A 23,776-nucleotide genomic window follows, 5' to 3' on the forward strand; every position below is an offset into this window, starting at 1 on the left:
AGCGAGGAGGGGGGTGGGGGTCGCGTTGGGGACAGGGCCGCGGGCTCAGAGCAGCGTGATCTCGCTGGGCGGCAGCGTCAGCCTCTTCTCCCTCGCCCCCAGCAGCCTCTCCACGTGCGCGGCCACCACGCGGCACAGCTCCAGGCCCTGGCGGAAGGGGACGGGGCCGGGCCGTGGCAACGGGGACACAACGTCGGGGCCCTTCTGTCCCCCCACAGCCACCAACCTGCTCCAACTGCAGCTGGGTGACGCCCTGGGCCTGCAGCTCCCCGGTGGTGATCTCCACATAAGGAGAGCTGGAGCCGGCCGCCGGGCGCTGCGTCCGCGTCGCCTGCAGCTCCTTCAGCGAGAACTTGGCCACGGGCTCCTGGGGGTGGGGAGGTGGGGGCTGGGAGGGCGGTCCTGAGGTCCCCACCGCATCCAGCACATCTCCAGCAAAGTGTGTAGGGAAGGCCCTCCTGGCCCCGCTCTGTGCTCTTAGGGGTCCACACTGTGCCAGGAGGGAGATATCGGCCCCCACCTCTCCTCATGGCTCGCACGGCCCTGTGCCAGCCTGCAGCAGGGACCGTGGGGTTTCCCCATCGCTTAGCCCCCCAACCCACACCTACGTGGGTCTCCTTGCTGAGAAAGTTGAGGCCGTTCTGGTTGACGGCCAGGATGCAGGGTGAGACGATGGCGTGGTTGCTGCAGCTCTGGATGTAGAAGAAGGATGAGCCGAACATGGGGCAGGCACTCAGCAGCCCTGAGGGAGGAGGGGGTGGATGGAGGACGGCATCTCTTGGATTGAAACCTGCCTACCCCATCCCTGTCCCTGTCCCATAGCCCTCACCCAGGAACTGCGCTCGGGCCTGGTGGGCACTGAGTGCCTGTGCTTGCTGCATGTGCTGGGTCACCATGTGCAGCCAGGATGGGGCCGACAGCAGGCGGAAGAGCTGTGGGGGGATGTAGTCCTGCACCTCCCGCCTGCAGGGACACAGAGGTCAGGGATTTCAGTGCCCAATGGGCCCCAGTCTCTGCAGGATATGGGCTCCCAGCCTGTCCCGTACATGGTGGGGAGGTGGTGGCCATCCTTGGCTCGGTGCTGGAGAGCAGCCAGCTTGGCCACTTGCTGGAAGTGCTGCTCTCCTGGCCTGGTGGGCGGCAGGACGGTGAACAGCCCCTTGAGGTAGTCAGGGAGGACCTGGAGGGAGACAGCGCGGTGATACGGCTTGGAGCCAGCACTGGGGGTGGTGAATTGTTGGGAGAGGACGATGGTTGGGAGAGGACACCCTGACCTGGTTGTAGTGCACAGTGACGTAGAGCTCGTTATCAAACTTGAGGGGCTGTCCCCAGACCACCCGGCGGCACCAGAAGGTGTAGGCAGCGTCCAGGCGCTCGGTCTCGGTGGCCACATCCAAGATGTACTCCCGGCGTGTCAGAGGTCGCACGCTCTGCCCTGTGCAGCCCCGGCAGCCTCAGCACAGTGGGGGTCCCCACTTGGTGCTCGCCTGGTGGCATTGACTGAGCCTATTGGCCCCTCACCTCTGTTGGTGACCACGAAGAGGATATATTCATCCAGAGCCTCTCGGCGCTGCAGCCCCATTTCGCAGCACAGCTCCTCTATCACATCCAGAGCCACCTGGGCACAGAGATGTGGGGTTGGGGTGGCGTCACGTCCCCTGCCACATTCATGACCACCACCAGCTCTTGTGCTGGGGTTCACGCTGCGCAGCTCCCCAGGTAAACGATCTCCAGAGACCCTTTTGTCTCAGTGTCCCTCAGCTCAGTGACCGTGCGCCTGGGGTGCGCTCAGCCACCGTGCCCCCCGACTCACTGAGCATGTCTTGATCTTGAGGTGCTGCTCGATGCCGCCAGGCAGGAGGAAGAGCTGGCGCTTGGCGCTGCGCCCAGCCTGTGTAGGGGAACACATCAGGCGTGGGGTGCACTTCTCACACCCCATAAGGACACCCCAGGCCCCCAGGGTGCCCCTGCCATGGTGAGCCACATTTTGCCCCCCTGAAAGCCCAGGGCATCCCCAAAAGAGATTCCCCAATGGGAGGCTCCCAAGCACATCGGAGACATCCCAAACTTTGGGAGGGGATCTCAAGCTGGCATCAGCCCTGCCCTGCACCCCATGGCCTCACCACCATGGCTTTGAGCTCCATGTTGCTGGGAAAAAGGCTGCGGCCACCAAACTGCAGGGTTTTCCGCAGGTTTTGCTCACAGGCTTTGGAGATGCCTGAGAGAGACAGATTGGTGTGGGGATGACAGCACCAGGGGCTCTGCAGCACAGGACAGAGGCAGATGGGATGGGGCTGAGCTGGGACATTGCCCTTTTCTGGCTCTCCTAAAGGTCCCTGGAGCGTATGCAGCCCTTACCCTGGAAAGGCAGCTCCGGGTGCAGGCTGGCATTCCGCAGGAAGGCCAGGAGGAAGGGCCTGAGCACCTCAGAGCACTTGTAATAGGCGGTGAGAATGTAGAGCAGCCTCCAGCCCTTCTGGCAGCTGTCCCTGCAGGGAAGGGGCTGGGCTGAGCCCCAAGGAGAGTGAAGGGTGTCCATGGTGGCACCCACAGCCCCAGGGGCCAGCATAGGGCAGTGTGGGCTGCAAGAGGACACAGCTGTGCCCAGCCCAGCCTCTAGCATGGAGACAGGAACTCACGGCTTGGAGCTGGTGTTGTCAGTGACCTGATTGATGATCTGACAGTACACCTCATCCCGTAGCACCTCATGCTCGGCGCACAGCTGGGGGAGAGGCACTGCTCAGTGCATGGCTGGGGACATCCCCATGGCCGCTGCCACCAATCACCACTCTGCTGTGGGGTTTACCTTGAGGATGGTGCAGACGATGTCCAGCTCCGTTTGCCCTCGCAGAGGGTGGTCACCCATGAACTTCATCACAGCTGGGGGTGACAAAGCCACAAGGTGGCAGAGCTCACTCATCCCTTCCCCAAGGCAAGAGAGCCTCCCAAACTGCAGCACGTGGAGCAAGCAGGCTGGAGGAGGCACCCCATCTGGCCATGGGGCAGGGGATGTGGCGGGGAGCTGTGCCCACCTTGGAAACTCTCAGTCGCCAGTTTGTTGATGCTGTTATCCGTGAACTCAATGAGCGACTCCTGGATGGGAATCTGGGGGGAAGAGGGTGAGTGCTGGAGGAGCTCTCGAGCACATCAGACCTCAAGGATCACAGATGATGCCACAGCAAGGGACATCTCCAGGCACAGGGTGGCACACCACAACAAACACCAGCTTTGCATGACACTGCCATCCCCGATGCGCCCCACTTCCCCGCACCTTGGTGAACCTCAGCATCTCCATCCCGCTGGCTCCATCCATCTTGCTCCCACAGGACTCCCTAAGAGAGAGGGATGAGGGAGCGGGTGGACACAGCCATCCCCATGGTGTCCCCGTCCCTCCATCGGACACTCACGTGGTCCCACGCTGTGCTGCACGGAAATACCGCCTGGCAAAGGCCAGCATGGAGCTGCTCTCTGCACCGTCCCCAAGCTGCTCGCTGCTGTCACCCTCTGGACCCTCTGGGAAGGCGGTGCTGGTCGGAGACCCCTGCAGAAAGGAGCGGTAGGCACAGGGCATGGCCAGCACTGGGCACAGAGCATAGCTGGCAACCTGTAGCCCCAGAGCAACGCTTACCTCAGTTTTGCGATCCAGTTCCCGTGCCACAGCAGTGGAAGCCACGGCCATGGCCACGGCCCCTGAGGCTGCCACCCTGCCCTTCTTGTCCCCAGGCTCCTCCTTCTTCCCCGCTGGCAAGTGGACGAAGTCAGGGGCTGCAACGGGCTGGACGAACTCAGCCGGGAAGAGCCCTGACCTGCCGTGGATGGCCCCGAACTTCCACCCTGCATCAGGCAGAGAGGTGGGGATGGCCCCAGGTGTCACCCCTGTGGCACCCACAAGCCCTCACCATGGAGTCTGGCTGTGGCTTTCAGCTGGAAGCAGCTGCAGCTTTGCATTGTGTGAGGCAAGGACACAGCAGAGGGGACACAGACACCACTGGATGCAGGGACGTGGAGCAGCACCCAGTGCTACAGCCATCCAGGATGGGAACCACAGGGAAGCATCCCTTTGCTTTGGGTTGGTGTTAAAAAGAGCCAAAGCCAGCTTGCTTGCTTGGGGGCAACAGAAGTGGGACCCAGCCCCAGGGTGAAACAAGGCTCAGGTCAGATGGATACACACTGGGGACACTCACAGGGACACCGCAGAGCCACCCACCAAAATCCTGGGTGCCAGTCTTCAGCTCCTCCAGGTACATCACCTTCTTGCGAACCACGCAGCCGTAGTAGTGATCTGTGGGGACATGGCCATGGATATCACAGGGGTGGCCACCAACCTGTCCCCAGAGCTATCCCTGGCTGAGGGTGGGGTGGGACCCTTGAGCTCATGAAGGGCAAGGGGCGAGGACTGGAGGTGGCTCACCTGTCTTGGGGTGCTCCAGTGGCTGCAGGTGAATAATGTCTCCTTTGTGGAAGCTGAGCTGAGCCCCATCTTCAGGGCTGTAGTTCCTCACAGCTACAACATACTGGGAGTCCTGGGGGTAGGGGGGGCTGGCACAGCCCATGCACGCATGCACATGCACTCATGGAAATGCATGCACACCCATGGAAATGCGTGCACATCTGTGGAAATGCGTGCATGCCCCTGCACAGGGGCCTCAAACACCCGTAGCCAACCCCACCAAACCTCACAGGTCCCAGACAGTGTCCCATGAGCAGACTGTCCCCTACTGCCCTCCCCATCCCCAAGATGTGTTCCCCACCTTCCTGAGCTCCGTGATGAAGTGATCCACCATGGCCTTCACCTGAGGAGCTTTTGGGGAGAAGAGGATGAACTTCTCACTGCTCAGGTTGAACTCCAACATGTTCCTGGACGGGGTGGCTACGAAGAGCACGTCTGCATAGCTGGGGCAAGTAGAGGGCAGGATGAAGGACCGGGCACCCACAGCTCCCATCCCGATGGATGCATGGGGCAGCCCCTACCTGTACACCCGCAGCACACGCAGCTGCTCCCCAGGCATGTTGGTGCCCTTCACCAACCGCAGCAGTTTGATGCCAGTGTGGGACACAGCCAGGATCTGCACGCCCGTCCCCACGCTGCCCTGCACATCACTGCACATCAGCCAGGCACGGGGACTGTCACCACCATGTCCCAGCCCACGATGTGCCCTCACCGTGGCAGGGAAGAGGCGTGAGAAATAAACCTCACAGCTGTCCCGGGCGGCTGTCACAATCTCCTTCTTGACACTCTCAGTGGCCACGGGGCTGAAGGAGTCCAGCTTGTTTTCCGCTGTGGGGAAAGCAAAAGGGTTCAGGATGGGGGTTCTGGTGTGAGATGAGGTTGCTCATCCCATCTCCCAGCATGACCAGAACAGTGAAACATATCGCTCTAAAGCAGCAAGCCCGGCTGAGCCCCAGCACAACTTGTGACTGTGAAGCACCAGGGCACAGGCAGCTCATTTACAGGCAAAACTGATTCACGTTTAAGCAGAATCGCTTGTGGCAAGAAATGGAGGGTTGCCAGAGTGGGAGAATGGGAGCAGCCCACTTTGAGCTTCTCTCTCCCTCCCAGGAATAGCAGTATTTGGGGTGCAGGTGAGCATTACCAAAGAGGGATTTCATGCGGAGCCGCTCCTCAGGGCTGATGCGGATGCAGGTGTCAGAGAGCGTGTCAGTGAAGATCTGGGGCGAGAAGCACAGGGAGTTATGTGTCCCCGATGCCCCCAGCTCTTCCTGCCTTCAGCGGAGCTGTGGGAAGCTCTGTGGAGCTGAAGGTGGAGATGCGGGGCCGGCTCAGCTCCTCACCTGCCGGAAGATGAGGTCCAGCAGCAGTGGGTTGTTGAAGCTGTCCTTGGGGTAGAAAACCTGCCAAGAGGGACACCAGCACAGCTCAGCTGGGGAAAATCCCCTTTATCCATGCAGAGATTTGACACCAGCCTTATTCCAGTACAGAGGGAACAGGTACTGTTCCGCTGGAGCATGGAGCAGATGATGCTGCTCACACCATGTCCTCCTGACTTCCCCCCATGCCACATAAAGCAGGCTGTCTCCAGCCCTGTCCTCAGTCCCAGCCCTGTCCCCAGCCCTGCACCTCCTTGCGGATGTATATTTTCCAGGGCACATTGCAGTAGGTGTAGAAGTCCTCGCTGCAGCTGCGGTGAAGCTGGGTTTGCACCTGCTGTGCCTCAGATGGGAGCTCCCTTGACACGAAGACTGCAAAGGGATGGAAAGCCCTGCATGACCCTGGGGGGGGACAGCTGACAGCTCCTCTCTGCCAGGGGTAACCGAGGCATGGGAACCACTGTGGGTCAGGGAGGGCACAGCCATTATCTCATGAGGATGCTGCAGAGCGGGACCTGCATCCAGACCCGATGCCATGGGGGAAGGACAAGTCGCCCCACCACCCTGGGACCCCAGTGTGGCTCTGCCCTGCAATACCTGGAGGCCGGGAGGCTCCCAGTCGCCCCATTGGTGCTCTCATCTGGTACCTGCCACCGGGGACCGGTTTCACTGCAGCCACAGCCTCTGTGATCCCCTGTGAGGCAGCAAGCAGACTAACGTCGGGGCTGGCGGCTCCCCCAGCCCGGCACAGGAGGCACAAGGGTGGCTGCATCCCTACCGCAGCCGCAGGCACCCGGGCAGCTGAAAGCTGCTCCTTCAGGATCTGCAAGGCTTCCTCGTGGGGATCCAGCTTCTTCCCAAAGAGCTTGCTGTGGAGACAGCAGCCTGATGTCACACAAACCGCAGCATCGCTTGCATCCAGGCTTCGCCCGCGTCCCAGTGTCACCCACATCCCAGCATCACACACCCTCCAGTAAGAGGGTAATGGGGCCGGAGGACGCAGTTGGCAGCCCCAACAGCTCAGAGCAGGGCCTGGGGGTACCTGTGGGGCTGGGGGCCACGTGAAGTGGGCTGGCACTGCCGGATGATGTTACGGATGTTGTGTGTGGGCCGTGGGATGTGCTCCGAGTTCAGCCGGGAGTGCTGCACTGGCTCGCCATTCCATTGCCAGCCTGTGGATGCTGTGACGACAAACCATGGCTCATGGGGACTGTATGGGCAATTGGCCCATTTGATGTCAAGCTCCTGGCCCAGGCATCCCTTACCTGCTTTCTGGGAGTAGGGCCGGGGCTGCGGGGCCCGTGTGGGTGCCCCCTCTGCTGCTCTGCCCTGCAAGGTGGAATTGTACCATGAGGACCTATCCCCTGCCCCATTGCTCCCCAGTGTTTCCATGGCTGGGGAGCAGACTGGACAGGAGAGGGTTCAGCCCCTCCCAGCCCTGCACCACTGACCAGGGCCCCTGGTGGGCTGGGGTCTGTGTGGTTCTGTGGGGGTGATGCTGGCTCCACACCTGTGAAGGCAATATGGAGAGCTCAGCCTGCTCAGCACTGAGAACTGCGGGGGCCCAGGGTGTTCCCCAGGTCGAAGGACTGGTGATCAGGTGAGGAAATTATGGCATGGGGACAGGGAGGAACCCAGGAGCTCACCCCTTGGCTGCTGCGTGTCAGTGGGCATGGCAGGTTGCTGCTGCTTGGCACCACTACTGCTGTCCGCCCCTCCCACGCTGCCACCTCCCTTCATCCTCTGCACGATGGCAGCAGGCTTCTCCAGCTCCTGATGACCAAGTGTCCAGGGGAAACTGAGGCACAGCCCCGCCATGGAGGCTGTGCTATGCCCCGTGCCCCTGGCTCTGCTGACCCTCGGGCAGGGGGACGCCACTCACCCCGTTGCCATAGGAGAGCACCGGGTCAAAGAGGCTGTCCAGGTACCGATCCAAACCCTTCTGGGTTCTGTGCTCCCCAAAGTCGGTGTCTGGTGGGCAGAGGGCAGAATGAGCCCAGAAACCCTGCAGTGAGCACAGCCCAGTGGGCAGCTAGGGGCCAGGGGCTGCCCTACCATGCGGTGGGTACCCCTCTGCCTCCACCAGCGACGGCAGCGTGGGTGCTCTGACAGCCGGAGGAGGCGGCACTTCATCCAAATCCATGGGATGCACCCTACAGAGAGTGAGGATTTGCACCAACCCGTGTTCCTAAAGCACCCATCCAGCCCTGTGCTGACTGCAGGGCTGTGTCCCATCCCGGGTACCTACGCCCGGCTGGCATGGTCCTGGCTCCCCGCCCCGTCCCAGGCAATGAGGAAGCAGGACTTCTGCTTGGGGAAACCCTGCAGCAGCTCCAGGTCGGAGATGAGGTCCAGGACATAATCATGGCCAGCCAGCTCAGCCCACTGGGTGCCCACCTTCATGGCCACGGACCACCCGCGCCAGCCCTCCACCAGCCCCCTGCTGACAGCAGGACACTGGGGACAGGCTGACCCCGCTCTGGGGGATACCATGCCCAAGAGCTGGGCAGCGTGGCTCCCACTCCAGATTTGAGGTCATCCCAGATGGCTTAGGGGGAGCTGCGGGAAGCCAAGCTGGTGGTACCTGTGCTTCAGAACATCTCCTGCCAGGTCCTCACCAGTGCTCCAGGAGTGCACGGGGCAGGAGAATTGGTCGCCTGGGGAAAGATGGGTGGTGAGTGGGTTCCAAGGTCCTCTCTTGTACTGGGACCCCCCCCAAAAACCCAGCTCTGTGCCACCCCACACCATTGAAGCAGAAGAGCTGCAGTGCCATGCTGGCTTGCCGCCGGTTCGCTGTCCACTCCAGCAGTGAGGGTGGGTAAGCACGGGCACCCAGCTGGGACCGTGCCATGGCGTGCATCAGCTTGCGCTGGCACACCGGCTTGTAGCCAGCAAAGGCGTAGTCGGAGACAAACCTGTGGGGAAAGGACGGCTACCATGGGTGACCCTGTGGGAGTCTCAGACACAGGCTGGAAGGGACCACGGAGGGACTTCAGAGCACTCCCAGATGGGAGCAGTGTCTCTGGGGACATGTGTCAGATTGACCCCGAGGAAACATGGTAGGGACCTCAGATGGGAACAGCATCCTCAGACACTTGCACCAGGCTGACCCTCAGTGACAACATGGGCACCTCAGAGCGCTCCCAGATAGGAGCAGCATCCATGGGCGCATGTGCCAGGATGGTCCTAGGGGATGCTGGAAGCACCCAGCACTGTTACCAGGCTGTCTCTAAACACGTGACCCACAGGATCTGGGCACTGTCCTCAGTGATGCATTCCAGATTATCCCCACAATGGACCCAGACCCCATCCCACACCAACCCCTGGGGTCCCAGCAAGCCCCCATCCCCAGCTCACTTCAGCAAGTACTTGTCGAAGGCGGCGGATGGGGGGAAGGCACTGAGGCAGGCAGCCAGCAGCAGCCAGCCCCGCTCCTCATTGTTGACGTTGGTGTTGCGCCAGACCTGGTTGGCTGCTTGTGCCAGCAGCTCATCCCGCAGCCCCGGTGCCGACAGCCCCTTCTGCACGATGTAGTTGCCAAAAAGAGTCTCCTGCTTGCCACCCAGCCCTGGGTCACCCATGAAGCGCAGGATCTGTAAGGGCAGAGTGGGGTGGAGGCTGTCTGTCTCCTTCCTTCCAGCTCAGCTCCTCTTCCTCACTCTGCGCTCTCCCACCTACCAACTTGAAGAGGCTGAGTGCTTCATGGCACAGCTCCTTATCCAGCCGGGTGAGCGGGGCCACCAGTGGGGCCGTCAGCATCCCAAAGGCCGGCTCCTGTGGTGACACCCACACCCGTGGCTACCTGCCCCCCTGGGGACCCTGCCACTGCCACCAGGGGAAACGCAGTGGAATGCTCTGAGTGTTGAGGATGGAGACTGTGGGACTGAGAAAGGGTCGGGATGTGGGATGGGGCCGACACCTTGTGGAGGCTGAGAGAAGGATGTGACGCTGTTGAGGATCCCGGGGACTTGGAAACACACAGTGTAAACAGAGGGAGAGGAGGAAGAGGAAAGACAGAAAGTGGCCAGGGCCAAGGAACAAAGCGACCTGGGTCTCCTGGCCCCGCGTTGGGTGTCCAGGAGGGCTCGGCGGGTCTCTCTCCAATAACCTCAGCGGGGTCCCCGTGGCCCCTGGAGACAACAGAACCCACAGGGAGGGCGGGCGGAGGGGGGCCACCTCCAGCTCCACGCAGCACCGCAGCCACCCTGCAACCAGCCCCACTCGCGCCCCATGGCACCACCTTGGGGACCCCAAACCTAACAGCTGCACCACATCCAGGGCAATGAGGACCCCCGCGAGCCCCCTGTCTGCTGGGGCAGGCGGCCGATGCCACCCTTACCTGGAAGTGGCCCCGCACGTACTTGGCCATGGAGTAATCATTGATGTCGAGGGGCAGGGTGAGCTGGGAGTCAGGCTGCAATGCTGGTGGTGGCACCAGGACCACACAGCCGGCGTTCACCTCACGGGCAGCTGCAGCACACAGCCAGCAGCTCTGGCACCCGCAGCCAGGGATGGGGCTGAGGGTGGTGCAGGCTGGGGGCTGTGCCTGACCCACTCACCCGCCGCGGCCTCCAGCAGCCCCATCAGCTCAGCAGGGATCTCCAGGTGTGTCACGTCCACCACCTCCCTCCTCGTCAGCTCCTGCCATGAGCACGGGGATGGGGCCCCATTTCTGAGCTTCTCCTCCTCATCCCCAATACCACAGAGTGCTGTGGCATGGCCAATGGGAGAGGGCACGAGAGCATCACTCCATTACCTGCTTCATCCTCTCCTTCTCCTCCTCTGCCCGCCGGCGTGCATCCTCCTTCCTCTGCAAGCACAGGGATGCTACACATAAGCCCCAGCACCACGGAGACCCAGAGGCACGGGACCACACCAAGGTGCTCTTGCTCTGGTGCTCCCTATCCACACCACCAAGGAGGTGGTGGGGATGGAACTGAAGAGCTCCAGGATCTGGTGGCGCCCCCGTTGCCCACCTCACCTTGAGGTACCGCCGGCGGTTCACATAGATGTGTACCAGCGACCTGAACTTGATGAGCGTGTGCCTCATGCGGCGGTACCGCTGCCTGCAGGAGGGCATCCCATCATCCTGTGCCCCCCGCTGACCCCCACCCCAGTGACCCCAGCCCTACCTGGCCAGGTAGCCGCGTGCCCGGCTCTGCAGCAGGACGATTTTTCGGCGCAGGGAGCGGAAGCGCTTCTTGATGAAGAAGGTGCGGGCGTAGCGCTGCAGTGTGAGTGCAGCCAGGTGGTGGGCACGGGCCCGCTTGCTCTCCAGTGCCTGGTACAGCTGCTCCTTCAGGAAGAGCTGGGGGGAGCACGCCGTGAGCCCCCATGGTACATCACTTGTACCTGAGCACCTCAAATTCTCCAGCAGCTCTTTGGTACCTTGCTGACGCCGACGTAGTACATGCTGGGGTTGACGGGGCAGAGGTTCCTCAGCATTTCCACACAGTTGGCCCCATTGGGGACAACATTGGACCACATGTCGACCAGGCAGCGGTACCTGGGAGGGCCCACAGCACTGTCACCAGCACTGCTACCAGATGGGACTTCTCCCATCACGTTGGCATGGGCCCTCCCCATTGCCTGGGACAGCAGCTTCTCCTGGCGCTCTGAACCCAAGCTGGGGGGCTCTCAGCTCCCTGCTGTGGGTTCAACAGAGCTGGCAGTGATCAAACCACAGCCATCACCCTGCACACCCCAGGCACCTGTCGATGAAGACGAAGAAAGGGATGCGGATGGGGAAGCCCTCCTTGCGGATGCGGATGGTCTCCAAGATACCCGAGTAGCGCAGCTGGCTGCTGACCACATCAGCCTCAAACAGTCCTGGCTCCTAGGGAAACAAGAAGTGAAGCCTTGGTGGCCATGTGGGCAGATCCTCACCGGCGAAGGGCGTGGAGACTTGAGGACCCACATGACACCACGCACCCACCGTGCTCACCTTCTTGTTGTTGGGTTTGAGGCAGCGCACAAAGAAGGGGTTGCATCTGTGTTGGAGAAACGCCATCAAGGGACAGGGGAAGAAGCCAGCCTGGCCACCAGGGACGTGGGTCCAACCACCCCCCTCCCTCCAGCAGTTTCATGAGTGCTCTGCTTGTGCCAACCTCTCCATTTTCTCCACCAAGTCCAGGAGAGACTGCTGGAACCGTGCAGCCACAGTGGGAGCCTTGTAACGCCGCGTCCTGGTGCTGCTCCTCCTGACCAGGCTCCTCTGCCGGGCCAGCACCTGGGCATGGCCGAAGAACAGGTTGGCCACCACCTTGGAGGGACAGGAAGGATTATGGAGCAGGAAGGTGGCCCTGGTGGCCACTCAAGAACAGTCTGTGTGACATGAAGGCTGGGGAGCCCTGTGGCAAAAGGGCATGGGGTCACACCATCTGCTGCTGATCCCCTTGAGTGGGGGACAAATGCTTGGAGACATTACAAGCAGCATGTGTCTGTGTCCGGTGCCCCAGGCAGGGCCATACCTTGGTCCTGCTGCTGATGAACAGGTCCAGCACGTCCTGACGGACCTGGTCATAGTTTTTATCCAAAAACTTGTGAACCTGGCAAAGGGCAAAACCTCAAGGTGAGGAGCCCAGCAGGGAGGTGAGGAGCTCCAGGCTGGGATTCTGCAGGAGGGGCACCACTCCCAGCCCCCACCCAGAGCCCTGGGGCTGCCCCTTGCCCCCTGCTGCTGGATTTTAGGTACATGGTTTGGTGGGCATGGTGGTGATGGATCAGTGGTTGCACTTGGTGATCTTGGAGATCTTTACTAACCTTTATGATTCTACCACCAGTCCCACGACCCTCCATGTCAGCTCTGTAACCCATCACACACCTGGTAGGTCACTTTCCCCGCGTAGTGCTTGATGGTGAACTCGGGCAGCGGCATCTTCGGCTTGGTGTACAGTGGGTTGGTCCCATGGTGGTAGTGACACTTCTGCAGGAATGTGTGATCCGTGGCCTGGGGGCAGACAGCGAGGTGAGGCTCCATGGCACAGCTCAGGCAGTTTGGTGGCAGCAGGATGGGGACACCCAGCCAGGTAACAGCGGGCCTCCCAGATGGTCCAGGGTAGCCCAGGAGCTGAGCAGTCTTGGTGACGGCCAGGCATGGTGACAACCTGGTGGTGCCATTCTCAGTGCCTCAGCTCGGGGCAGCCTCACCTGGGGGAAGCAGCTCTGGTCATCCAGGATGCGGAGGATGCCGTAGGGTTTCTGGGAGATGAGGTCGATGCAGGGCTGGTTGTCATTGAAGGGGATTTCCTTCCACTCAATCTGCTCCCGCAGGTACTCCTCCTGCCATGGCAGCGGCTCACTGAGCCCTGCCCCCCGGGCTGGACATTTTGACACCCCAAAATCCCCAGATCCATGGAGACATGGCTGGAGATGAGCAGAGCTTAGCTCCGCTCCCCTGCCCACCTGCTCCTCTTGGAAGATAATCTTGTTGAAGAAGAACTGCAGGTACTCATTGGCATAGTTGATGCACAGCTGCTCAAAGCTGTTGAAGTTGAGGTCCTGCAAAAAAGAGCAGTGGGGTATGAAACTACCCAGAGCTATTCGCAGCAAAACTGAGAAAACAGAGTGTACAGTGAGTTCTTTGCTCACCTCGAAGCCATAGATGTCCAGGATGGCAATGGAAAGGGCATCCTGCCGTGGGTACACCAGCTTGTTGATGCGGTCGGTGAGCCAGCCGAAGAGCAGGGCATAGAGGGTCTTGGCAATGGCATCCCTGCAAGGGGTAGGCGAGCAGAGCGCTGACCAAGGCACCCTGCCTGTGCACCTGCAGCACTCTGTACAGCCTGGCCGATGCACATCACACATAGGTCTGCACGCATGGCCTCTAGCACCAGATCTGCACAGAGATCATCCCTTTTTCCCTGTCCCTTACTGCGATGTCCCCATCTTCTCACTCCCAGACCACCTCCCTTTACCTAGCATCCACGGCACTTTCGACAGTCAGGGGGGTAAAAATCTTCTCCCGCAGTGTTTCCTAGTTGGGGACACAAAGCATTGATGTGACTGAGATTTCAGCCACGGTCACCAACGCATCTGTCAGACTGGAGTGGTGTCCCCCCCCCCACTCACCGTCACCTTGAAAGTGATGGCCTTCTGCAGGCCCTCGGGGGAGATCTGCAGCAGCTCAGCCACTGTCCGGATCTCTGTGGCACTCACCACCGTTGCAATCTCCTGGCAGTCCGTCTGCAGGACACACAGTGAAGGAACAGGGCATTCCCTTTGTATGTACTCCAAATTGGGTCAAAAGAACTCGGCACTGGGTTGGCTCACATACCTCATATTTCTCAAAGTAGACATTTCCCAGGTGGAGGACAGAGGAGAGGATGCGGAAGATGCTGTTCTGCTCATCCACACTGAAGCCCAGCACCTCCATGGTGTTGAGCAGACGGCGGAAATCCTCTGCATCATCCTTGCCGGGGATTTCACAGTTCCCACCCTGCCACAGACCCCAGAGCCATCAGCACCCCCAGACTTCAAGGGGAACGGCACAGAGGGACCGCATGAGCTCCCTGGAAAGGCTTAGGAGGAGGCAGGGGCTGGCCACCTGGTTCAGGTAGTAGTAGGTCTCAGCTCCCTGCAGGCAGTAGCGCTGCCGCTGCTGGGCAGGCAGCCCCACCAGCATCTCGTAGAAGATGTGATAATTGCGCTCGCTTTTGGCCTGTGGGGCAGAGGGATGAGCTGCAGGGCAAGGGAGGCGTGTGGATAAAGTTGAAGGGATCCCCCTGGCACCCACCTGGAAGACCACACGGGATTTCTCCAGCAGATACTGTGAGGTGATGGCACCGCAAATCAGACCGCTGCAGGGGCGAGAGCGGGCACCTGGCTGACAACCTGGGGGTCTGCAGGATGGCTCTGTGCCCCCCCCCTTCTCCTGCTATATGCAGCTGTCACCCCCAACCCGAGGTTCCTCCCAGTGGGCTCCCAAGCATGGCAGGAGCTGCGCATCCCAAGGTGACGTTGGTCATCCCTATGGATATCCCTATGGGATTGGTGGTGCTGATCACGAGGGACCATGGGGACCCATAGGCAGTCAGGGTGCCCACCTCTGGCACAGCATTGCTGCATCATGGGCAGGAGACGACAAATACCACGTGTCTTCCTGTCTTTGCCTTTCCCCTTCCCACATTTCATTCCCAAAAGAAGCAATGTATTTGTGTCCCACCCCAGCTGTGATCGACGGGGGTGGTCCAGGAGCAGGGCAGGGCACCGGGATGGGGAGGACATGGGGTGGGAGTGGCCATGTGAGAATGATGGGTGTTACTTACTCCTCCAGAAAGACTTCCACAAATTTCCCAAACCTGCTGGAATTGTCGTTTCTCACAGTTTTGGCATTGCCGAAGGATTCCAGCAACGGGGTTGCCTCCAGGATCTGCCCACAGCCAATGGGGAGAGCACAGGTGAGGATCCCCAGCAGCCACAAGACATGCTGTGCCAACCCCCCTGGCTGCGTCACCACCATTGCACACCTAGACTGGAGGCGTGCAGCATCACCAGCCCACACTGCGATGCAGCACAGCACAACAACCCCATGCACATGCAGCTCCCACCCTCACTGTCCCCATGTAGATGGGGTGATGTGGCAGAAATGCCACCATGTTGCTCAGCCTCATTGAGCCATCTCAGTCTGTATGCCCCACAGTACCTCTATCTGCTGTGGTCCAGGTGGAAGCATGGGGACAAGGAGAGAGCGGTGGAGCCAGTGGAGGGAGGCAGGGATGGGGACAGGGGTGGGGACAGGGAGAGTGGCAGCCCCTACCTGCTGTGCAGTGCTGCGCTTCTGGCTGACGGCTGCCAGGTAGCGCAGGATCAGCTTGGTGGCCTCCGTCTTCCCTGAGCCACTCTCCCCGCTGAAAGGCAGAGCCCATCCCTAACACACCCACCCAATGCACCCCTAATGCACCCCATGCCCAGAGATACCCCTGGGGCTGGGCTGGTGTGCTCTGTGCAGTCAGGGCAGTGCGTGGGGATGGCCACCCCTCACCTGATGACGATACACTGGTTGTGTTTGGCATCCATCATTTTGGAGTAGGCGACGTTTGCAATCGCAAAGAGGTGCCTGGAAGCAGTGGGAGGCACTCAGGCATCCCTGTGTCACCCCAACGTGGGCAGCTCAGGCTCTGCAGGTCTGGGTGGTGGCACAGCAACGCAGTACTCACGGCGGGTTCTCGCCCAGCGCCCTGCCTTCGTACTGCAGCACCTGCTCCATCCCATAAATGTTGTACAGGCGGTAGGGATTCACCGACACCAGGATGCTGCCAATGTAGGTCTGCAGGAGAGCAACGAGAGGCTGAGAGCGCTGGGGGAGCAGTGCCCCCGGGGACCCCTGCAGCCCTGTCCTTACATAGATGAGCTGGCGCTCGAAGCGTGTGCGGATGTTGCTCAGCACCGCGGCTTCCTGCAGGTCCCTGGTGCAGGGGGGAGGCTGTATTAGGGAGCACGAGGGGCACAGGACCCACAGCCCCATGGGGATGGAACTGGATGGGACCACGGCACTCACTCCAACTGGGTCATGTCCTCCAGCCCATCCTCCTCTTGCGGTTCCTGGTAGCGCACGATGGGCAGGCTGCACAGCGACTGCATCTACATGGGGAGACAGCATGGGCACCATCACAGCATCAATATTCCCTTGCTACATCCAACCTGGGTCACAGCCACTGCCCCAAATTGCCATTATGACCCCAGTACCAGTAAGTGCAGGGACCCCAAGCAATCACCCGTAGCCCTAAAATGAGTCCCTGTAACAAAAGTATCACATCTGCAGAGAGCAGGGCTGAAAATCGGGAGCAGCCCCAGTGAGGCAATGCTTGGGACTGCTCCATTGCTGTTGCTGGAGATCCTGAGCAGAAACAGGCAGAGACGGCTGCACGCAGGCTGCCCAGGGAGGTGGGCAGATGTGGCACCAAGGGATGTGGGTTGGTGCAATGGGCTGGAGTTGGACTTGAGTTCCTTTCTGAACCCACTGACTCACTGCAGCTGTACCCAGAACCACAGCAGTCCCCTAGCACCACGGCAGTACCCAGCACCTCATCTATCCCTGCACCTCAGCCTGCACGCAGCCCCCGCTGGCTCCCGCCCAGCAGTGGGCAGGAAAGCAGACACCGGCCGGGGTCGTGGTGCCTCCCGCTAACGAAACCTCTCCCGCCCCATCCTGCAGATCAGATCTCAGCATTTCCATACGCAGGCTGCAGCCAGCCAGAGTCAGGTGTCTGCAGCACGGGGGGGCCATGCAACAACCGTCCCCCATCCAGCCCGATCCCCGTGCAGGACCCCACCACCACCCCCAGCCGCTCGCCCCCCACCCTGCCAACGCAGCCCGTGGCTCTGGCTGCCTTACACCCCTCTGCACCGCACTTTCCCCTCCCAGCAGGCAGGGCGGTGCTGGTGGTCGGGGCCGGACGTGACGCCCACTCGCCCACCATCTCCATACCATAACGATTTCTGTGACGAACCACCCCTCGCTCACTGCACGGCCGGCATTACCTTGCTGCGCCAGGGCTGCTTGCTGCCCAGGTACCCGTCCGCCCAGGGGTGCCTGTCCCTCCAGGCGCTCGCTGAGCGCTGGCCCAGGTACCGGCCGATGTCGGCTCCCCTCCGGCTCGCCCGCTGCCGCCCGCGTTCGGCGGGGTGCCGGCTGTAGCCCTGCTCGGCCGTCCAGGCGTCGGGCATCTCCCGCACCCGCACGACGTGCTGCTTGGACCAGTGCTGCTTGTACATGCGGGACGCCCTCCGGAAGGAGCCCAACCTCTGGATCTGCGGCGTCACCACCGCGTAGCGCCCAGCGCCGTCCTCCCCAGCCACGGCCTCGCTCTCCGCAGGCTCGGGGGCACGGAAGCTGCGGCGGAGGATGGGGGGCGAGCCGGGGATGCGGCCGCGGGGTGGGGGACTGCGGCGGCGGGCGCTAGGGGAAGAAGAGAGATGGGGGCTCCCCACACTGGGGCTCGGAGAGCTGGGGGTACCCACATTTCGCCGGGACGCGCGTCTCGGTGGGGAGGGCGAGCGAGACAGGGGGCGGCGGGCAGGCGGTGGGGACGAGGGAGCTTTGGAGGAGGCCATGCTCCCCACGATCAGCGACGCCAGGGACTGCCCCACGTGACGGATCCGTCCCGGGGATGGGCTGCGTCCCCCGGCTTCGGCAGGAGGCGGCCTTGGCGGTGGCGAGCGCGGGGCCATGCCGGCGAGGGGCTGCCCGATGCGCTGGATGAAGGATTTGGGGGTCCCAGACGCAGGGCTGGGCGGTGGGGGCGTGCTCTGCCAGGGAGGCAGCTCCATGCCGGGGGCTTCCTCCCAGGAAGGGTTGAGTCGGCGGCTGCCGGGGCGTGAGGGCGGTGCAAGGAAGGAGCTCCTCATCAGAGGCTTCACAGCCTTGGTGGGGGGCTCCGGCTGCCGAGGCCAGGCCGCGGGGAGCCGTCCCGGGGGACTCACCCCAGGAGAGCTGCACCGCCGTGACGGCCGCGGGGTCAGGGGTCTCCCCGACACCCCCGAATGCCGTGCAGCTGGAGCTGGCGGCGCAGCATTTGGGGGTGCCCGCGGCACAGCAGGGGGCTCACGGCGGAAGCTGGCCCCGAAAGACACGGAGCGCCGCGGCCGCTCACCTCGCACGCTGCTGGGGTGCTGCTGGGCTGGTGGTGGCGACAGGGAGCGCATGGGGTTTACAAAGGGATTGCGGAGCGAGGACGGCCGTGAAGCTCCCGGTTCACGGGGCGGGGGATCCCGGCTGCCACCCACCCGCACTGACCCGGCACGCTCTGTCCCTTGGCCAAAGCGCTTGTAAGAGGGCTGGGGAGCACCGCGGTCCCAGGGATTCCCCACGGCCCGCAGCGCACGGCCGAGGGGCTGGAGCTGTGAAAGGGAACGCTGCAGGAACTGCCCCAAAGGGCTCCCACACACCCGTGCTGCTGACACCCGGCCCCCCCGGTTTGCTTTGGGGCTGGTGGCTGGCGGCTCATACTCATCGTAGTCATCCTCATCGCGGTGCGGGGATGGAGGCAGGGAGATGTCCAGGCGGTCCCTGCCAAACAGCTTTACCTGGGGCCTTGGGAAGAGCCTGAATTTCCTGTTGAGGGAGAGCTTGGAGGACAACGTGTCCCGCATGCCCTTCAGCGAGGAGGTGCTGAGGATGGAGAAGGGATAGTCCCTGTCTTCCTCCTGCCAATCTTCTGGTTCCTCGGCCTCTGATATCTCGTCCAGCCCCAGAGCGTAGGGATTGCAGGAAGATTGGGTACGTGGTGCCCACCCACCCTCACTGTACTGGATGCGGTGCTCGGGGTACTCATCCCCCATGTACCCTCCAGCCGTGAGGCCAAGGGGCTCCCCAAAGTCCTCATATGGGTCCTCCCTGTAACCAAAGGGTCCCGTCACCTCCTCGCCGTACTCTGGGTCACTGCTGTAAGGGTCGTAGAGGTGGAGCGGGGACCCATAGTCCTCATCCTCGGGCTCCAGGTAGCCATAGGGGTGCTCCAGCGGCTCATTCTCATCCCAAAACCCTCCATCGAATCCGTACTCATCCTCTGTCTCATAGCCAGGGTAATCAACGTAGCGGGTCGGCGCCGCGTCCTCAAAGCCGTACCCTGGTGGGTAAGCTGCAGTAGGTGAGTGCATGTAGTCTTCCTCCTCATCCTCATATCCGTGCTGCAGGCCGTAGGGTCCCTCCTCCTCTTCCTCAGCATAGCCACGCCGACGGCCATAGGGTCCATCACCCTCCTTGGCATAGCCAAGATGGCGGCCATAGGCCCCACCTGGCACCTCCTTGGCGTATCCATGACGGATCCCATAGGGCCCCTCCTGCTCCTCCTTGCCGTAGCCATGCCGGCGTCCATAGGCCGCACCCCGTTCCTCCTGCGCCCACCCGTAGCGCGGGGCCGGCGTCCCCGTGGGCCTGCCGTGCTGCGACCGCCGCCGGGAGGACGGGCGCCTCGCCACGCTGCCGCGCCGCTCAGCAACGGGAGCCGCGGGCCCACTGCCGGCCGGCAGCCGCCTCATGTTGGCCCGGTGCCTGAGGATCTCTTCTTCCGCAGGGAACGGCAGCTTCTTGGCGCCGATGCGGGACAACCAGGCTGTGTCAGCTGCCCGGCTGCCCCCCGTCAGCCGCCCGCGCCGCGACAGCAGCTTCCTGGCCAGCCAGCCCGTGGCGGCCGCCGCCTTGCTCAGCACCTGTGCCCGCGGCTTAAATTTCCTTTCCGGTTGCCGGCGGAAGAGCGACGCGCCGTCCTCGGCTGCTTGCCCGGCCCGGTGCAGCAGCAGGAAGGCTGGCTTGGGCGGCGGGGCGGCTGCGGCCGCGGCCTCCTCCTTCTTCCTCTTCTTCCCCACGTGCTTGAAGCGCACCATGAGGTTGGAGGTGGACTTGAGGACCGCTTTGTTCTTCTTCTTCTTCTTCTTCTTGGTGCTCTGCTTATGCAGCCCCCAGAAGAAGCGGGACGTGTTCTTGAACTGCCCCTTCTTGGGCCGCCGCAGGCCCAGCTTCTTGAAGCCCAGGAAGAGCCTGGAGGTGCTTCGCAGGCTGCGCTTCGCCCGCGCCTTCGCTGTGGCTGCCGCCACCTCCTGCTCCTCCTCAGCAGGCTGGGCCTTGGCCTCCGTGCCCTTGGCTCCTTTCTTCTTCTTGGCATTGTCGGCCGCCGCTTTGGAGGCGCCTTTGAGGTTCTTCTTGGCCGATGCCGCATCGCTCTCGCCCTCCTCTTCCTCCGGTTCCAGCTGCACCTTCTTCCCCTTGCCCGGCTTTTTGGCCACCACCGCCTTCAGCACCCCTTTCTTCTCCTTCCCTTTCTCCTTCTTGGGCTCCTCCGATGCAGCCTCCTCCTCCTCTTCCTCCACCTTCTCCTTCTCCTCTTCCACCGCTTCGGACTCCTTGCTCTCCTCCTTCAGCAGCTCGCTGTCTGATGTCTCCTCCACCTCGCTGACCACCTCCTTCTTGCCCTTCTTGCCATCCTTCCCTTTCCCTTTGCCCCCCTTCCCTTTGCCATCCGCCTCCTTTTTGGCCTCCCCCTTCTTGCCGACCATCCTGCCGGTGACAGCCGCTCATGCTCCGGCTCTCACGCCCGCTCCAGCCCTAGCGATGCCCTGCACAGATGCCACAAGTCGACCCTTATCCCAGGGGTGATTATTTACCTGTGCCTGGTTTCGGTGGGCCACGTGCCTGCGTGTGGCTCCGTAGGCTGCCCTCGGGGGCTCCTGTCTGGGCATGGCGTGGGGCCGGCAGTGCAGGGCTGGCAGGAGCTGCCGCCTGCCTCCCACCCAGCCCCACGAGTCCGGCCCGAGATGCTGGCCGCGGGGCTGCCAGCTGTAACCCAACCTCGGGGCTCGCGGCAGAATGAATAATGCAAGGGACGAGCTGCTCCTGCACGGAGACTTTTCCGAAGGAGCCAAGGAGAGGCAAGAAACACCTCTGCAGATGGTGTAGAAAGGGTAAGCCCTACAGCAAGCACTGTTCCTGCTGCTCCTGGCTTGCAGTGGGATGCTGCAAGGGCTGAAACGTGGCACTACCAGCTGTGTGCCCCAGGAACAATGCCCTGAGCCCCCAAAGCTGCCCCGGTCCAGAGCCACTCATCCTTCAATAGGTGAACGCAAACACCACCACTTGCACTGATATCAGCACCGTCGACAACCTAAAATCAGCCTCTACCACCTTTACGTTGCAATGGGCAGTCACAGAGGAGGACCTCAAGCCCACATCATACCCTGGAGACCCACTCGAAGCAAGGAAGCCCACAGCGTGCAGCATGGGGTCACCCCGATGTCATTTGCACACTGCGTGTCCCGCAGCAGTGCCCACACACGCACGTGCCCATCTGCGGGGTGACCGCATCAAATCTTAATGCCAGCCCTGGATTCGTGCCGCTGTGGGTTCATGAAACTTTCAGCAGCAGCGGTGTGAATTTGCTGCCCAGAGCACGCCGTGCAGGCGAGGTGGCACCGTTCCAGCCCCTCCTCCCCACCCTGGCCCACGCACAGCTCGCCATCACCGTGCCACATGTAACAGCTCTGCTGGAGGCACGAGCACCCATCCTGCGCCCCGCACCATTCACCTGCTGGCACAGCCTGATGGAGCGCAGCACAGTGGCTGCCAACCCCCCCCTGTGCCATCCCCACAGCCCCAACCCTCCGTGCTGTGCTTCAGCCCAGGAAGCTGCAGGTCCCACCTTCACCCTACCATCATTTCCTATTCTCCATCCAACCTGTGCGATCCCTACCCCCACCCTCCATCCTCCAGGAGTTGTGCATGGCACTGCACATCCTCCAGGCATGGCATGGCAGTGGGCATCAGCCACGCTCTCAGCACCGCATGGCACTGGCACAGCTCCCCATGCTTTGCCATGGCTGTGGCCGCGATGAGGGCTCATCAAGAGGACATACCAAGAGAGGGAGAACAAGGGAGAGCGGGCAGCACAGCCCCAGATAGATGAGCTCCCACACAGCCCTGCCCAGATCTCCCCATAGACCACCTTCGTGCCATCTCATACTAAAGGTACAGCCTTCCCACATGCCCTTGGCACAGAGCCTGCAGGGAGCTGAGAATACCTGGGACTGCAATGGGGTCCAGAGCATCCTCAGACCACATCACCACTGAAGGGCTCCAGACCTCTCCCCAGGAGCCCTCCAAGCCCCGAAGCACCACAGGTCTTTCCCTGGTGCCCTCTGAGCTGGCTGCTCGTTTTCATCCCTAAAACCAAACCCAAGAGCACGGGGACCAGCAGTTCCCTGGCAACATGCGCTGCATCCAGGCTGGCCAGGAAACCTGCCTGGAGCAAGGCGTGACCCAGAGGAGAGGATGGAGCAGATGCTGCAGAGGACAGAGCAGCTGAGTGTGATACAGATTCGTGCTTAAACCAGCTGGCGCACATCCCAAAATGCTGACTCACAGCCCCATCCATGCCATGCAGCCAGGTCACGGCCCCACAGTGTCACCTTGACCACAGAGCTGATCCTAAGGGCCTCGGCTTCCAGGGCAGGGAGGGCTCCTGAGGTACCACATCCCCAGGATAAATGAAATGCAGGGAAGGAGCGGTAAGAAAAGCGGGGCAGATGCTTGTGGGGAAGGATGGGGTATTTTGGACTGGAAGCTCTGTGCCAGAGAGCAACAGAAACACTGTGGCCATGGGAAGGTGAGGCAAGGAGGATTAAAGGCTGGGAGCAGACATGCAGATGTGACACAACGCTGCGTACCGTGACCAGGAGGACAGCAGCATAAGGACCAACAGTGCACAAAGGTCCCTCCCAGCACCTTGTCCATCGCAGCCCCCACAAACCCAGGGTTTGAGCCACCTACCTGGGGCACCCTAAGCACTCACCTGGGTAGCCTGGCTTGCTCGCATGCCCTGGCACTGCTGGCTCTGCACTCTCCCTCAGGGACCGTCACTCTCCTGGCAGACCCATATTTGCCGCACGGCAGCTGCCGGCTGCTGCTACCCAATGCATATTTGATGACTGCTATTATTCTCATCTCTGCTCATGAGCGGAGGGATGGGAGCTAATCTTCCCCTGTGCAGGGCTGGGGGGAAGCATGGATGGAGCAGCTGGAGGGGCAGCCAGCCCTGATCCCTGGCCTTTATCCCACGGTGACGCAGCTGGACAGTACCACAGCCCAGGACAGATGTGTCGCGAGCCCCAGATGTGGGCAGACAGCAAAAGGCCCTGACCCACTCCACCCCACAAGCCAAAGCACATTTAAGAAGAGAAATCACAGGGACACGGGGCCACACACCAGCGAGCTCTCTCACAACAGGGCTGGGACTGAGCAGCCCTGCAGGCACCCCAAGGAGGGAAGCATCCTGCACGGGAACATCTCCAATCTCTACTCCCTCCTCCCAGAGCTGCACGCCTGGGCTCCATCTCCTCCCTGCTAACACGTCCCTGCCGTAATGCGGTGGGTATTTATTATGCTGATTCCTCAGAAAGCAAAAGGCTTAACTGCAAATTACAATCAATAGCCCCAATCCCCAAGGGGAGGGTTCAT

General features: G+C 61.7%; 2 protein-coding genes across 2 annotated transcripts in view; one reads left to right on the plus strand and one right to left on the minus strand.

Moving 5' to 3' along the window:
• The window catches only part of LOC128079282 (nascent polypeptide-associated complex subunit alpha, muscle-specific form-like), a 147,146-nt gene that overhangs the window by 30,165 nt on the left and 93,205 nt on the right, over window positions 1-23,776 (plus strand). The gene's annotated exons all lie outside the window — the stretch shown is intronic.
• MYO15A (myosin XVA) lies at window positions 19-20,879 on the minus strand. The gene is made up of 63 exons (XM_052680307.1): window positions 17,311-20,879; window positions 16,328-16,410; window positions 16,172-16,235; window positions 15,987-16,096; window positions 15,812-15,886; window positions 15,581-15,677; window positions 15,096-15,199; window positions 14,564-14,627; window positions 14,375-14,488; window positions 14,105-14,266; window positions 13,900-14,013; window positions 13,746-13,804; window positions 13,420-13,543; window positions 13,234-13,329; window positions 12,979-13,110; window positions 12,653-12,778; window positions 12,300-12,377; window positions 11,937-12,091; window positions 11,774-11,819; window positions 11,541-11,665; window positions 11,218-11,335; window positions 10,962-11,137; window positions 10,811-10,895; window positions 10,586-10,639; window positions 10,389-10,470; window positions 10,169-10,299; window positions 9,508-9,603; window positions 9,187-9,422; window positions 8,575-8,744; window positions 8,414-8,486; window positions 8,078-8,272; window positions 7,885-7,982; window positions 7,712-7,800; window positions 7,476-7,602; window positions 7,281-7,339; window positions 7,095-7,158; window positions 6,872-7,010; window positions 6,608-6,698; window positions 6,427-6,523; window positions 6,080-6,201; window positions 5,794-5,853; window positions 5,595-5,670; window positions 5,163-5,278; window positions 4,972-5,090; window positions 4,752-4,893; window positions 4,412-4,523; window positions 4,208-4,282; window positions 3,629-3,834; window positions 3,408-3,541; window positions 3,272-3,332; window positions 3,033-3,105; window positions 2,807-2,880; window positions 2,640-2,722; window positions 2,359-2,489; window positions 2,124-2,218; window positions 1,814-1,891; window positions 1,522-1,618; window positions 1,275-1,435; window positions 1,047-1,180; window positions 830-963; window positions 609-742; window positions 227-367; window positions 19-147 (listed from the first exon to the last, which is right to left on the minus strand). Exons 1-63 carry the CDS (start codon window positions 20,821-20,823, stop codon window positions 46-48), a joined length of 10,281 nt encoding a protein of 3,426 aa, XP_052536267.1. The 5' UTR covers window positions 20,824-20,879; the 3' UTR covers window positions 19-45.

The sequence above is a fragment of the Tympanuchus pallidicinctus genome, unplaced genomic scaffold (genome assembly GCF_026119805.1).
Source record: "Tympanuchus pallidicinctus isolate F22 unplaced genomic scaffold, pur_lepc_1.0 scaffold18, whole genome shotgun sequence".
NCBI classification, from domain to species: Eukaryota; Metazoa; Chordata; class Aves; order Galliformes; family Phasianidae; genus Tympanuchus; species Tympanuchus pallidicinctus.

Bases quoted from the DNA above. Each gene is read 5' to 3' on its own strand.
- MYO15A (XM_052680307.1), bottom strand. From the start codon at position 20,823: ATGGTCGGCAAGAAGGGGGAGGCCAAAAAGGAGGCGGATGGCAAAGGG. The intron at 5,671-5,793 runs GTGAGGAGCTGA...TTCTCGCCCCAG, and splicing joins TGGACCTCATCTTCCGGCAG to ATCTTCACTGACACGCTCTC. The intron at 4,894-4,971 runs GTAGGGGCTGCC...TACTTGCCCCAG, and splicing joins CGTGTGCTGCGGGTGTACAG to CTATGCAGACGTGCTCTTCG.